Source organism: Oncorhynchus masou, chromosome 31, assembly GCF_036934945.1.
Source record: "Oncorhynchus masou masou isolate Uvic2021 chromosome 31, UVic_Omas_1.1, whole genome shotgun sequence".
NCBI lineage: Eukaryota > Metazoa > Chordata > Actinopteri > Salmoniformes > Salmonidae > Oncorhynchus > Oncorhynchus masou.
In genome coordinates, this window is record NC_088242.1 from 20,156,436 (window position 1) to 20,172,889 (window position 16,454).

The window sequence follows — 16,454 nt, forward strand, 5'->3', positions numbered from 1 at the left end:
TTAAGTTATTGTCCTGCTGAAAGGTGAATTCATCTTCCAGTGTCTGGTGGAAAGCAGACTGAACCAGGTTTTCCTTCGGGATTTTGCTTGTGCTTTGCTCCATTCTGTTTATTTTTTATCCTGAAAAACTCCCCAGTCCTTAACGATTACAAGCATACCCATAACATGATGCAGCCACCACTACGCTTTAAAATATGGAGAGTGGTACTCAGTAATGTGTTGTATTGGATTTGCCCCAAACATAACACTTTGTATTTACGATAAAAAGTTAATTGCTTTTTGCAGTATTACTATAGTGCCTTGTTGCAAACAGGATGCATGTTTTGGAATATTTTTGTTCTGTACAAGCTTCCTTCTTTTCACTCTGTCGTTTAGATTAGTATTGTGGAGTAACTACAATGTTGTTGATTCATCCTCTGTTTCCTTCTATCACAGCCATTAAACTCTGTAACTGTTTTAAAGTCACCATTGGCCTTATCGTGAAATCCCTGAGCGGTTTCCTTCCTCTCCGGCAACTGAGTTAGAAAGGACGCCTGTATCTTTGTAGTGACTGGGTGTATTGATACACCATCTAAAGTGTAATTAACAACTTCACCATGCTCAAAGGGATATTCAATGTCAGCTTTTTATTTCTACCAATCTATCAATAGGTGCCTTTCTTTGCGAGGCATTGGAAAACCTCCCTGGACTTTGTGGTTGAATCTGTGTTTGAAATTCACTGCCCGACTGAGGGACCTTACAGATGTATGTATGTGTGGGGTACAGAGATGAGGTAGTCATTCAGAAATCATGTTAAACACTATTATTGCACACAGAGTGAGTCCATGCAACTTATTATGTGACTTGTTAAGCACATGTTTACTCCTAAACTTATTTAGGCTTGCCATAACAAAGGGGCTGAATACTTATTGACTCAAGACATTTCAGCTTTACATTTTTTATTAATTAGTCAAAAAAACAAACATAATTCTACTTTGACATTATGGGGTGTTGGGTGTAGGCCAGTGACAAAAAAAAAATCAATTTAATCCATTTTAAATTCAGGCTGTAACACAACAAAATGTGGAAAAAGTAAAGGGGTGTGAATACTTTCTTACTGTACATGTAGGTCTGTGTCTAGTGAAGGTTCCATCTCGCACAACATGTAAAGGGTTGTGTGGTGTGTGTTGTGTAATGTGTGTTGTGTCTGGAGTTCAGCGATGCAGGAAGTGTCTTACCTGCAGAGCCTCGTCTGGGACTGTCATCTCGCCTCGCACCACCGTGAACAGGTTGGTATGTGAGACAGGTTAAGGAAAGACACTTGTTTGTATCTATCACTGTTTGCAACTATCCTTACAGCCACTTCATTATACAAACATAACAGTCATTCAAGGCCAAAACCACAATAGAGTGAATGACAGCTTGACACTTAAAAACTCTACAGCTTGACAAATGATCAGTGGGACGAGAGCAATTAAATTAACAGATGGTACATGTTTTTAGGGATTGAAGTACTGTTGTGTCACTAAGGTTGTAATGACGGAATGATTGAAAGGATATCATATCCAAACCTTAACTTGTCATCGATCTTCAAAGTGATATACATCTGCTCTTGGATTCGAACATCATTCACAAATGTCTGTATGGAGAGAAAAGAGAGAAAACCTTTTTGAACATGGATTGCATTGTAAACTCACTGCTCTCTGACTCTCTCCAGTGCCAGGCACGCCAGCCCAGTTCTCATTGCTTAAAACTCCCACGGGTAAATACATAATGAATTTAGGGAAACTGTTCCCAGCACACTTAATTTCAGGCTACACTTAACCCAGAATACAATCATATCACCTTTCATTCTCAGATACAAATCATCAAAAACGTAAAGGAAAAGGGTGATGGCTGGATCAGGGTTGTATTAGATCAGGACAGTAAAAATAATAAGTAAATGTGATTTCTGTTTTTCTTGCAGGTCTCTCCATTACCCCCATAAGAACCAGCCAAAGTGACATTATAAAAGGAAAGACAACTCAATTTTCTTTTGTATGCGTGTTTATATTTTGAATATACACTACTGTTCAAAAGTCTGGGGTCACTTAGAAATGTCCTTGTTTTTGAAAGAAAAGCACATTTTCTGTCCATTAAAACGACATCAAATTGATCAGAAATACAGTGTAGACATTGTTAATGTTGTAAATGACTACTGTAGCTGGAAACGGCTGATTTTATATGGAAAATCTACATAGGCGTACAGAGACCCATTATCAGCAACCATCACTCCTGTGTTCCAATGGCACGTTGTGTTAGCTAATCCAAGTTTAGCATTTTAAAAGGCTAATTGATCATTAGAAAACCCTTTTGCAATTATGTTAGCACAGCTGAAAACTGTTGTTCTGATTAAAGAAGCAATAAAACTGGCCTTCCTTAGACTAATTGAGTAAAGAGAGAAAAACTTTTGGGACTTGGGTTGCATTGTAAATTCACTGCTCTCTGCTTTTTCTCTCTTTCTTTATTTCTCTCCCTCGGAGGACCTGAGCCCTAGGACCATGCCTCAGGACTACCTGGCCTGATGACTCCTTGCTGTCCCCAGTCCACCTTGTCGTGCTGCTGCTCCAGTTTCAACTGTTCTGCCTGCGGCTATGGAACCCTGACCAATTCACAGGACAGACCTGCAGTTTTCAACTCTCTAGAGACAGCAGGAGTGGTAGAGATACTCTGAAAGATCAGCTATGAAAAGCCAACTGACATTTACTCCTGAGGTGCTGACCTGTTGCACCCTCTACAACCACTGTTATTATTATTATATGACCCTGCTGGTCATCTATGGCCATTTTAACATCTTGGCCATGTTCTGTTATAATCTCCACCCGGCACAGCCAGAAGAGGGCTGGCCACCTGTTATAGCCTGGTTCCTCTCTAGGTTTCTTCCTAGGTTCTTGCCTTTCTAGGGAGTTTTTCCTAGCCACCGTGTTTCTACACCTGCATTGCTTGCTGTTTGGGGTTTTAGGCTGGGTTTCTGTATAGCACTTTGTGACATCAACTGATGTAAGAAGGGCTTTATAAATACATTTGATTGATTTATTGATTGACTGATTGAGTATCTGGAGCATCAGCCTTTGTGAGTTCGATTACAGGCTCAAAATGGCCAGAAACAAAGAAATGCCTTCTGATATTCGTCAGTCTATTCTTGTTCTGAGAAATGAAGGCTATTTCGTGTGAGAAACTGCCAAGCAACTGAAGATCTGGTACAATGCTGTGCACAACTGAGCAAGAGGACAAGTACATTAGAGAGCCTAGTTTGATAAACAGACGCCTCACAAGCTCTCTATTTTAAGTCCCTCTTTTATTATTTTTACCCCAATTGGTAGTTACATTCTTGTCCCATCGCTGCAACTCCCGTATGGAATCGGAGAGACGAAGGTCGAGAGTCATGCAAAACACAGCACTGCCAAGCTGCACTGCTTGCTTAACCCGGAAGCCAGCCACAAGGAGTCTTTGGAGCACGATGGGACAAGGGAATCTCGGCCGGCCAAACCCTTCCCTAACCCAGATGACACTGGGCCAACTGTGCGCCGCCTCATGGGTCTCTTAGTCACGGCCGGCTGTGACACAGCCTGGGATCGAACCCGGGTCTGTAGTGACGCCTCAAGCATTGAGATGCAGTGCCTTAGACCCCTGCGCCACTCAGAAGGCCACTATTTAATGTCACTCTAAAAGAGAAGCAGGGTTAAATTGGGTAATTTAAATATTTGCTTAGAGGTTGTTACAATGTCTATTTAAGAGATGCAGTTATGACTATAGACTAGCTGTTGTTGTTATCAGGATTTATCTGAACAGTGTCCTGGGGAGACAGATTGAGTATACACCTAATAAGTCATACAGCTGACTTTCCTTATGATTCAAGATCTATCCTAAAGATGAGCTAGATGTGCAGGTCATTCAGCAGTCAGGCTCTGATTGGCCCAGCATGGGATGGAGTGCTACTTCCTGTCGCTACGGGCCCTTGGACTGTGGGGGAGGAATGCTGGAGCATGATTCAGGAGAAAGAGGTTATGACTTCAGCTTCCTGCCTGAGATAATGTGTCACAGTGGTTCCAAGCTAGTGGGTAAGCCTACACACTGAGTGATTTACACACTGAGTCATCAGCAGAACTAGGCCTAACTAACACATTACTCACACCATGTGGCGGGAAGAGCACTTCAACATGGTTTTACTCTGCCGTGAAAAGATCATGGTGTAGAATATGGGCACATCATATGAGAATACGTTCTGTTAATGCCATATGACACACATTTACAGATGAGGTAATAAACCCAGCCCTCTCAAGTCAAAGCTGGAGCAAATTTTATTAGCCTAGAGATGAAGAACTTAAAGGGAAACTTCCCCGCTCAACACTTTGGGGTGTTTTTTCCAGTCTCCCTACATAATTATGAATGATAAGACTGTGTTTCAGACATAATTATGCACTATAGCTGTATTTTCTATTTTCGCACTGGGAGAGTTCAACCAATGATGTCATTGGTTGTTTGAGCCTGCTGTCTGATCTTTCTTTTCCCCTTCGAGTCATGTTTTGTAGCAATTATTGTGGTCTTTGGGTTTTGCGGATTGTACAATCAAGCTAGCAGCGAGTAGATATGGTTGTGCTTGTTCAATAAAGCCATTGGACTTGTCTCAACCATGTGCCTATCTGCCAGGCCATTCCAGGATATTTAGGTTGACTAATTTTCCGTTTCCCTGGCTTTGTAAATATTACAGCCTAACGGGAGCCCTACTTCCTTGTTCCCACCCTTAAAGGCAGGCTTTTCCAAATGGGAGTGGTAATAGTTTACAGGTTCACAGGAGCTATGTTACCGTCTATCCAGGATTGCTAAATAATTAGCTACAGTGGTTGCTTCTGATGATTCCTCCTTTCAAGAAGAGCAGGATGACAAAAACATGTTTTAATGATATTTTACATAGGAACATAGATACCTATTTATTTTAGCTGGAATACACTGAAGAGGAATACACTGAAGAGGAGTTCAGGTCATGCTTCGGCTTGCTAGTACCACTACAAGGCAAGCTTGCCAAACTAGTTGTGCATTTGCAATACCTAAAATGTATTGTAGTCTAATGTTATAGCTAGCTAGCCTCAGTGCCTCTCATTAGGAGCAAAACTGGATAAATGTTTTGATGATGGCGGAGGGTAAATGGATGAAATTGGTTTTATGACTCGTTAGTCTTAGAGTAACTATACATGTGTGTTGTAGCTAGCTAGCTAACATCTGTTTTTGAGATGTCTCATATTCTACACCATGCTGCTACAATAGGCATATAGATAGTGCACAATGATTTCCCATGAATGTGTGATAGCATTTTCTTATTTCTCAAAGACAATACCGCTTGGATACAAATATGACTCTGAAGAGATGTGAAAGGTCCCATGACAACAATCTCTCGTTGTACTAAAGTGACTCCGAATACCTCACTGCACCACCCAAACACACCATATGCATGTACTCCCTTTGTAGAACTGTACTATATATTATAAGCGTTAGTGGTATATTTTTCTTCTACTGTATATGTCATACATTTCCATTACTGTTCCTTCATACTGCTATGTAAACTCACCTCGGTCTCCTGAGCAAATAAACTTTGTCTTGAATACAAGCGATGTCTACTTACAGTATTTGCTACATTGACAGACTAATCTACTGTTTTATTGAAACATGTTAACTTGCCAACAAATGTACGTTCAAATGCTACACCAACTCCCTGCATAATTTGTTTTAGCAGTAAGACTGAAGCTAGTCGATCCAAATACATTTCATGAATATTAGAATGAACTGCTCCAGAAGTCAACTCTTTATTGGTTTCTTATGCAGCTGGAATAATTTAGTCACTTATCAGTACAGTTTAAAAAATATATAAAACACCATTATATACATACTGTACAACAGCTACTGTAGCAATATCTATACCACAATGCAGTTGTGCGCATACTGGGCATTCTATATTATACTACAACATCAGTCTAACTGAATATGGATGTTGTATTGGTTGAATGTTCCAGGCAGGTTCTAGAATGTTCTTCAGCTGGTGAACCTCTTCTTGTGTAGGGTAATGGCAGCTGGTTTTGCAGGCTTTTGCGCAGTGGCGATGTTGGGTTTGTGGGGCTGTGACTCTGGCTCCTTGTAGACAACCATCTGGTTCTTCCTGCACTCCACAGCCAGGTGGACTAGCCTCTCCTACACTTTATTCACCACCCACTGATTCCACCTCTTGCAGATGATTTGTCTCCTGGAAAGATATGAAGACTGATCATGGGGATGTGTAACCATAGAATAAAATTGGTTACACTCAAGAGTCAATAATGGGGCATTGAAATAGGCTGTTAGCAAATATGTGGTGGGGGGGGGCTTGACTTGTAGACAGTCTAGTCGTGTATTGTTGTGTATGAGCACCTACAGTTGTGCTATTGGGTAGAAAAGCACTGCCAACAATAGAGTGAATAGGCTAGAAGAGTATACTAACAGCCCCTCTCCCTATGGCAAAGAACAGACTGCAAGAGTGTGAAACGTTTTAAGAGCACTTGTCTTGTAGACAGTTCAGTCTATTGGTGATTTTGCTTTCATAAATACCTTTGGCTGTCCTGGCTTGTTTTAAAGTCAGATCATGATGAGTTTGAGCTATTTGAAGGTTAAAATATTTCTTCCAATGGGTCTACAGGCTCTGTACTACTAAAGCTGGTGTCAAGGTCTGTCATCAGCAGCAGGATTAGTGTGTAGAACACACAATAGTCAGTGATTAGCCAACATTTTCTTTACCAGTTTCTTAACCAATACACACTTAAACAAGGTACTACATCCACCCACACCCCTCATGTCAATAGATCATGCCTTCACACACAATACCCACTCCCAACTGACACCAGTCACTCACTCACACCATACAGTAGAAGTTGCAGCCTACAGTATTTGTAAACGCACCAACTATGACAACACGACACAGACTATGTTTATGCCTAGCTCCAGTATATTTATTTGCTCATCATGGAGTCATGGAAATATTTAGTAGATTTTAGAAAGGGACTTACACTAGTTCCGGGTGCTGAGCTTGATGTTGATGCCTCTGCATATGTTGATGGGACTCTAAATAGAACACAGCCACATTAGCCTCTGCGAGAGTTAGTTAGCTAACTAATAGTTAGCTAACGTAAACTAACGAAGTTAACGTTTACTTGCAAAGTTACAAATCCCATCACCAGATAACAGCTGGCTAACTACATTGATATATTTTGGAATGTCTAGCCAGCGTATGAAAGCTAGCCATCTAGCTTTTGGTTTAGATAAATGAAGTTCAATGCTAGCTAGTTAGCTAGTTATCGTTAGCTACGTTACCTCAGCTTGACCTCTTCTGCTGCTCTGATGTTGGCGGATCGGATGCCCTCCTCTTTGAAGCGAAGGGGAAAATCGATGGAATAGCATCACTTTTCAACATTCGGTCGACATGGCAACCCCATTAGTTGAGACTTCAGTTCCGTTTCGAAACCATCTGGCTGAAAGTGCTGGCTACAAACACAGATGTTTTGATATTTCTCACATCAACTGGATACACCTCCACGGGTGGTACTACGTCCTGAAATCGATATGAATTCTGGATATTGTGGTTTGCTTACAGCCCGGAAATGTAGCTGGCCCGTTTCTACTGGTGAGATGCAGAAACGCTCGTATTTGCGTGTAGGGAGGAAATTCAAAATGTTTATGACACATATGATATGTTAATAGCACATTAATGGACATATATAGTGAAATGTCCCTTTATCCCCTGACCCCTTTACATCTCTTCTCTATTCCTCCCCAACCCCATCACCCTCCTCTCACTCACCCCGTTCAGACTGCCAAGGTCCTTGACTTTGTGCTCGTCGCTGGTTAACTCGTAGTTGATGACTGCATGCTGCTTGTCAACACTCCGCGACTGTAAACACAAACACAACAGTAATGGTGTTACACATTGTTAGATTATAACTTGACATCAATGTTGATCTTGAAATGTTTTTGACATGAGATAACAGAGTGTGCATTATCATATCAACATCCAATCGTGCAGCAATGTCAGTGTTTGAAGGAGGAATAACATGCATTGTTAAAGTCAGATTACATTTTTGAAACACAGAGGTATGTACTGTATATTTCCATTCATAATACATTCTTATTTTTATTTTTTATATCTACTTTTTTAAATAATCACAAACCCCAGATAAGTGCAATGAAACATGTTGTTTTGGAGGGTTAGCCTTAGTAGTACCGTGCTCCTGGAGCAAATTAGGTTGAAGTGCCTTGCTCAAGGGCACATTGAAAGATTTTTCACCTTGCTGGCTCTGATATTCAAACCAGCAACCTTTCGGTTACTGGCCCAACGTTCTAACGGCTAGGCTACCTGCCACCCTTTTTTACAAGACAGTTAGGCCCTGTATTATTCTCAAACAGACAGAAATGGAAGCACAAACACATTCATATAACACAATATGTAGGGGGGTGTGGAGGGAGGAAGCAAGATAGATAGTTTCAATGTTTTATCATCTCCCGAGAGCACCCTATGAGCTCTATAGAGTTTGATTTGAAACATCTAGATACTGCAAACTTTAGGGAATGTATCAGGGATGTACACTAAACAAAATAACACTTTCAGCATCTCTGGATTTAATGCCAAATTCCAGTCATAATTCTAATTGTCATGAGTGATGACATTTATAAAATGGCACTATCATGATTGGACCTTCCCTGTAGATTAGGTTTGTGATCAAACAAGATCAAACCAGATTAGACCAAGAGACTAGTGTCTGTGACACAGTACATACCACAGCACAGGGACTAGACACATACAATACAGTATAGAGACGAAACCTTTCTGATATCGCTCTAGCCAAGTAGCCTAGGTCTGAGTAATATTGTCTGTTTTGAATACCAGTCCATTTCGAAGCTGTAAGGGAACAAGTGTGTATGTTTGCATGTTTATATGTTTAACTGCCGGTATGGCTAAGTGATGTGTGACAGATATCCTAACTTCACACAAATCTTCTGGATCATTGCTACTCTAACTTCCGCGACGCATACAAAGCCCTCCTTTCGGCAAATCTGACCACGACTCCATTTTGTTGCTCCCAGCCTATAGACAAAAACTAAAACAGTAAACGCCCGTGCTCAGGTCTGTTCAACGCTGGTCCAACCAATCTGATTCCACGCTTCAAGATTGCTTCAATCACGTGGACTGGGATATGTTCCCGGATAGCCTCAGACAACAACATTGATGTATATGCTGATTCGGTGAGCGAGTTTATTAGCAAGTGCATCGGTGATGTTGTACACACGGTGACTATTAAAACCTTCCCCAACCAGAAACCGTGGATGGATGGCAGCATTCGCGCAAAACTGAAAGCGCGAAGCACTGCTTTTGTTCATGGCAAGGTGACCGGAAACATGACAGAATACAAACAGTGTAGCCATTCCCTCCGCAAGGCAATCAAACAAGCTAAGTGTCAGTATAGAGACAAAGTAGAGTCGCAATTCAACGACTTAGACAAGAGACGTATGTGGCAGGGTCTACAGTCAATCACGAAATACAAAAAGAAAACAAGCCCCGTCGCGGACACCGACGTCTTGTTCCCAGACAAACTAAACAACTTCTTTGCTCGCTTAGAGGACAATACAGTGCCACTGACACGGTCCGCCAACAAAACCAGCGGTCTCTCCTTCACCGCAGCCAACATGAGTAAGACATTTAAATGTGTTAACCCTCGCAAGGCCCGCCAGCCCAGACGGCATCCCTAGCCACGTCCTCAGAGCATGGGCAGACCAGCTGGCTGGTGTGTTTACGGACATATTCAATCAATCTCTATCCCAGTCTGCTGTTTCCACATGCTTCAAGATGGCCACCATTGTTCCTGTTCTCAAGAAAGTTAAGGTAACTGAGCTAAATAACTATCGCCCCGTAGCACTCACTTCTGTCATCAAGAAGTGCTTTGAGAGACTAGTCAAGGATCATATCACCTCTACCCTACCTGACACTCTAGACCCACTCCAATTTGCTTACCGCCCCAATAGGTCCACAGACAACGCAATCGCAATCACACCACACACTGCCCTAACCCATCTGGACAAGAGGAATACCATGTAAGAATGCTGTTCATCGATTACAGCTCAGCAATTAACACCATTGTACCCTCCAAACTCATCATTAAGCTCAAGACCCTGGGTCTCGACCCCGCCCTGTGCAACTGGGTCCTGGGTCATCAAAACAAAGGAGATGATCGTGGACTTCAGGAAACAGCAGAGGGAGCACCCCCTATCCGCATCGATGGGACAGTAGTGGAGAAGGTGGAAAGTTATAAGTTCCTCTGCGTACACATCACGGACAAACTGAAATAGTCCACCCACACAGACAGCGTGGTGAAGAAGGCGCAACAGCACCTCTCCAACCTCAGGAGGCTGAAGAAATTTGGCTTGTCACCAAAAAACACACAAACTTTAACAGATGCACAATCGAGAGCATCCTGTCAGGCTGTATCACTGCCTGATACGGCAACTGCTCTGCCCACAACCGCAAGGCTCTCCAGAGGGTAGTGAGGTCTGCACAACGCATCACCGGGGGCAAACTACCTGCCCCCCAGGACACCTACACCACCCGATGTCACAGGAAGGCCAAAAAGATCAAGGACAACAACCACTCGAGCCACTGCCTGTTCACCCCGCTATCATCCAGGAGGCGAGGTCAGTACAGGTGCATCAAAGCTGGGACCGAGAAACTGAAAAACAGCTTCTATCTCAAGGCCACCAGACTGTTACAGACATCACTGACATTGAGTGGCTGCTGACTCAAATCTCTAGCCACTTTAATAATTAAAAATTGGATGTAATAAATGTATCACGAGTCACTTTAAACAATGCCACTTTATATGTTTACATAGCCTACATTACTCATCTCATATGTACAGTGGGGCAAAAAAGTATTTAGTCAGCCACCAATTGTACAAGTCATAGGTACACTTCAACTATGACAGACAAAATGAGAAAATAAATCCAGAAAATCACATTGTAGGATTTTTTATGAATTTATTTGCAAATTATGGTGGAAAATAAGTATTTGGTCAATAACAAAAGTTTATCTCAATACTTTGTTATATACCCTTTGTTGGCAATGACAGAGGTCAAACGTTTTCTGTAAGTCTTCACAAGGTTTTCACACACTGTTGCTGGTATTTTGGCCCATTCCTCCATGCAGATCTCCTCTAGAGCAGTGATGTTTTGGGGCTGTTGCTGGGCAACACGGACTTTCAACTCACTCCAAAGATTTTCTATGGGGTTGAGATTTGGAGACTGGTTAGGCCACACCAGGACCTTGAAATGCTTCTTACGAAGTCACTCCTTCGTTGCCCGGGCGGTGTGTTTGGGATCATTGTCATGCTGAAAGACCCAGCCACATTTCATCTTCAATGCCCTTGCTGATGGAAGGAGGTTTTCACTCAAAATCTCACGATACATGGCCCCATTCATTCTTTCCTTTACACGGATCAGTCGTCCTGGTCCCTTTGCAGAAAAACAGCCCCAAAGCATGATGTTTCCACCCCCATGCTTCACAGTAGGTATGGTGTTCTTTGGATGCAACTCAGCATTCTTTGTCCTCCAAACACGATGAGTTGAGTTTTTACCAAAAAGTTCTATTTTGGTTTCATCTGACCATATGACATTCTCCCAATCTTCTTCTGGGATCATCCGAATGCTCTCTAGCAAACTTCAGATGGGCCTGGACATGTACTGGCTTAAGCAGGGGGACACGTCTGGCACTGCAGGATTTGAGTCCCTGGCGGCGTAGTGTGTTACTGATGGTAGGCTTTGTTACTTTGGTCCCAGCTCTCTGCAGGTCATTCACTAGGTCCCCCTGTGTGAATGACCTGCAGAGCCAGAAATCTTGCTTGTTTGTAGGTGACCAAATACTTATTTTCCACCCTAATTTGCAAATAAATTCATTAAAAATCCTACAATGTGATTTTCTGGATTTTTTTCCTCATTTTTTTTGTCATAGTTGAAGTGTACCTATGATGAAAATTACAGGCTTCTCTCATCTTTTTAAGTGGGAGAACTTGCACAATTGGTGGCTGACTAAATACTCTTTTGCCCCACTGTATATACTGTACTCTATACCATCTACTGGATCTTGCCTATGCCGGCCATCGCTCATCCATATATTTATATATACTTATTCATTTTTGTAAACTTGTGTGTATAAGGTAGTTGTTGTGAAATTGTTAGATTACTTGTTAGATATTACTGCACGGTTGGAACTAGAAGCATTTCACTACACTCGGATTAACATCTGCTAACCATGTGCATGTGTCCAATTCAATTTGATTTGACATCAATGCATGATTTACACAATCGTCAACTTATTGTAAGTGCACAGATCTCGAATGAAGATTCTCCCCTGAAGCGAGTGAAAGTGAGAGGTGGCATGCTGGGAGCTTCATCTCCAATCCCATGCACCTAATCTCTGTGTGCCACACTGCATGTCTTATAACAGGGCTTGTTTGATCTGGCTTGACTCTGTAGTAGAGATACAGCCCACCTACAACAGAACAATATCTCCCAGTTCCCACACTACAGAGGAGACGAGCCATATCGAGTATCCATACAGAGACAGAGAGCTAAAGCACCCACACATAGGCATACTGGAATCTCATCTTTTCCATCTCTGTTCAGAGCATGAAAACATTCTATGTGATCCAGGAGAATGAAGGGAGAGCGATTGTCTACAAAATCATGCATGTCATTGTGGAATTTGAAGTAACTAAGTGTCATGGCGAAAATTACTTGTTATATATAAGTGACAAATAAAACATACCATTCACACTCACATAAACCTATTGTAGATATACTGTATATACAGTATTGTAGAGAACACAGCATGAGAGACTGTTTCCTTCGTGAATTTTTTTATTTCAAACATAAACATAACGCTTTGATTTGACTGTTACTAACTACAAGAGGCCTAGTTGGGAGTGGTCCATATTTGAGTCTGATACCCTTGAGTTGGGAAGCCATGCAACGGATCTTTAACCCGTACATTGCTGAGATACCCATGTGACAACAAGACTGTGGCCGTAAAAACAGTCACATGGCCCAGACCTCTAGGCGTATTTTCCGTTGGCAGACTCACACTAAACAATGTACCCAGTCTTCTCCTCTCTTTCCTCCAGGTCATCAGAGAGATCCACACAAGAAAAGACGATCCCTATTTAAAAGACAGCCTCCTTGTTCCTTTCATTCCATCCCTGATGATTTCAGCAGTAAAACGTTTAAGTATCATGCTGGCACTCTGAACTGTTTGTTTTTTAGAAGCCGTTTAGCACGGTACCTTCTAACTTCTATTGGGGATGTGCTGATGTATTAATGACCTGCTGCTTAATTATAGACTCATTAGTAGACAGGGAAAAACTGAGGATTGCTGAGGTTGAAGGAGGACTTCTTGATTTGTGTCTCCAAGAAAGTGAAGTGAAGCCTGTGTTTCAAGTGTCTCAGAGTTAAGGAGCAGTGGTCTAGTGGAGGGTACCCAACTTGTATTTTTGCCCAACAGTTAACCCAGCTTTTGCAGAAAAATACATTGTAAGTATAGGGAATGTTTTTCACCGTGACCGGTGATCTGAGTTTACCCACCATTTTTTTTTACCACTATCTACATCACTGTTAAGGACTGAAGCATTGTTGGTATTGCCACACATACACTACAGGCAATTCAGTTACTTGTAAATGTACTCAACAATGTACTCCTTGTACAGAGTCCTGGCTGAAAAAGAGATAGGCACTAAGTAAACTTAGCCAGTGAGTAATAAACTACTTAAGTTGGTGTGGAAAGTCTAATTTAGTTAGATTCACAGAGTTTTTTTATTTCACCTTTATTTAACCAGGTAAGCTAGTTGAGAACAAGTTCTCATTTGCAACTGCGACCTGGCCAAGATAAAGCATAGCAGTTCGACACACACAACAACACAGAGTTACACATGGAATGAACAAAACATACAGTCAATAATACAGTAGGAAAAAAAGAAAACAAAGTCTATATACAGTGAGTGCAAATAAGGTCAAATAAGGGAGTTAAGGCAATAAATAGGCCATGGTGGCGAAGTAATTACAATATAGCAATTAAACACTGGAATGGTAGATGTGCAAAAGATGGATGTGCAAGTAGAGATACTGTGGTGCAAAAGGAGCTAAATAAATAAATACAGTTAGGGAATGAGTTAGATAGATGGGCTGTATACAGATGGGCTATGAACAGGTGCAGTGATCTGTGAGCTGCTCTGACAGATGGTTCTTAAAGCTAGTGAGGGAGATGGGAATCTCCAGCTTCAGTGATTTTTGCAGTTCGTTCCAGTCAGTGGCAGCAGAGAACTGGAAAGAAAGGCGACCAAAGGATTAATTGGCTTTGGGGGTGACCAGTGAGATATACCTGCTGGAGCATGTGCTACGAGTGGGTGCTGCTATGGTGACCAGCGAGCTGAGATAGGGTGGGGCTTTACCTAGCAGAGACTTGTAGATAACCTGTAGCCAGTGTGTTTGGCGACGAGTATGAAGCGAGGGCCAGCCAACGAGAGCGTACAGGTTGCAGTGGTGGGTAGTATATGGGGCTTTGGTGACAAAACGGATGGCACTGTGATAGACTACATCCAGTTTGCTGAGTAGAGTGATGGAGGCAATTTTATAGATGACATCGCCGAAGTCAAGGATCGGTAGGATGTTCAGTTTTACGAGGGTATGTTTGGCAGCATGAGTGAAGGAAGCTTTGTTGCGAAATAGGAAGCCGATTCTAGATTTAATTTTTGATTGGAGATGCTTAATGTGAGTCTGGAAGGAGAGTTTACAGTCTAGCCAGAAACCTAGGTATTTGTAGTTATGCACGTATTTTAAGTCAGAGCCGTCCAGAGTAGTGATGCTGGATGGGCGGGCTGGTGCGGGCAATGATCGGTTTTATTTGCGTTTTAGAGCAGTTGGAGGCCACGGAAGGAGAGTTGTATGGCATTGAAGCTTGTCTGGAGGTTAGTTAACACAGTGTCCAAAGAAGGGCCAGAAGTATACAGAATGGTGTCATCTGCGTAGAGGTGGATCAGAGAATCACCAGCAGCAAGAGCGACATCATTGATGTATACAGAGAAGAGAGTCGGCCCGAGATTTGAACCCATAGAGACTGCCAGAGGTCCGGACAACAGGCCATCCGATTTGACACACTGAGCTCTATCAGAGAAGTAGTTGGTGAACCAGGCGAGGCAATCATTTGAGAAACCAAGGCTCTTGAGTCTGCCAATAAGAATGTGATGATTGACAGAGTCGAAAGCCTTGGTCAGGTCGATGAATACAGCTGCACAGTAATGTCTCTTATCGATGGCGGTTATGATATCGTTAAGGACCTTGAGTGTGGCTGAGGTACACCCATGACCAGCTCGGAAACCAGATTGCATAGCGGAGAAGGTACGATGTGATTCAAAATGGTCAGTAATCTGTTTGTTAACTTGGCTTTCGAAGACCTTAGAGATGCAGGGTATGATAGATATAGGTCTGTAGCAGTTTGGGTCTAGAGTGTCTCCCCCTTTGGGAATCTCAGACGATACAAAAGAGAGGTTGAACAAGCTAGTAATAGGGGTTGCAACAATTTCGGCAGATAATTTAAGAAAGAGAGGGTCCAGATGGTCTCGCTCGGCTGATTTGTAGGGGTCCAGATTTTGCAGGTCTTTCAGAACATCAGCTATCTGGATATGGGTGAAGGAGAAATGGTGGGGGCTTGGGCGGGTTGCTGTGGAGGGTGCCGGGCAGTTGACCGGGGTAGGGGTAGCCTGGTGGAAAGCATGGCCAGCTGTAGAGAAATGCTTCTTGAAATTCTCAATTATAGTGGATTTTGTCGGTTGTAACAGTGTTTCCTAGCCTCAGAGTTGACATCAAGGACCACAGAATGGACATTTGTATCGTTGTACTGTGACACTTTTTGAAGGATTGTTCTACAACCAATAGTTGTACAACCCTTGACGTTGCTTTGAAATCTATGTTGCTTTAAAATCTATGCCTAAGGCCTAGATTCAATCCGTAGCGCTGAAGATCCGCGCCGAAGCGCGATTGAAATTGTGAAAAGTAATTTCCAATTGAGCCAACATATGCAGCACTTACTGTGAATGCAGTCTCCGCTTTTTGCTTTTACATTTAAATTGCGCTATGACGCGAATTGAATCTTCCGCGATACAGATTGAATTGAGCCGTTTTCTCATAAGTACTATATGATATACTGTTACTACGCCACACCCATTCTCTGCGCTACACTTGGCAATGCAGCAGCCACTCTACTTCCTATGGAGCCAGTTCAGTCAGGATAGATCTAACTCAGGAGGTATCTGCCCCACTTTCTATAAATATCTCTGTCTGGGACTTTCTCTCTCACACTTTCATGCGTGGACACACGCACG

At 42.4% G+C, this 16,454-nt stretch overlaps 1 protein-coding gene and 1 long non-coding RNA gene across 2 annotated transcripts in view; both read right to left on the bottom strand.

The window, feature by feature from the left end:
• Positions 1 to 16,454, bottom strand: part of cep170aa (centrosomal protein 170Aa) — a 73,674-nt gene that overhangs the window by 38,221 nt on the left and 18,999 nt on the right. Inside the window, 3 exon segments of the mRNA XM_064950284.1 lie at positions 1,218 to 1,273; positions 1,537 to 1,618; positions 7,841 to 7,930. Coding sequence (XP_064806356.1) covers positions 1,218 to 1,273; positions 1,537 to 1,618; positions 7,841 to 7,930 — 228 coding nt within the window.
• On the bottom strand, positions 5,804 to 7,762 carry LOC135523537 (uncharacterized). The gene is made up of 3 exons (XR_010452835.1): positions 7,354 to 7,762; positions 7,050 to 7,104; positions 5,804 to 6,253 (listed from the first exon to the last, which is right to left on the bottom strand). It is a non-coding gene; the product is annotated as an uncharacterized LOC135523537 (long non-coding RNA).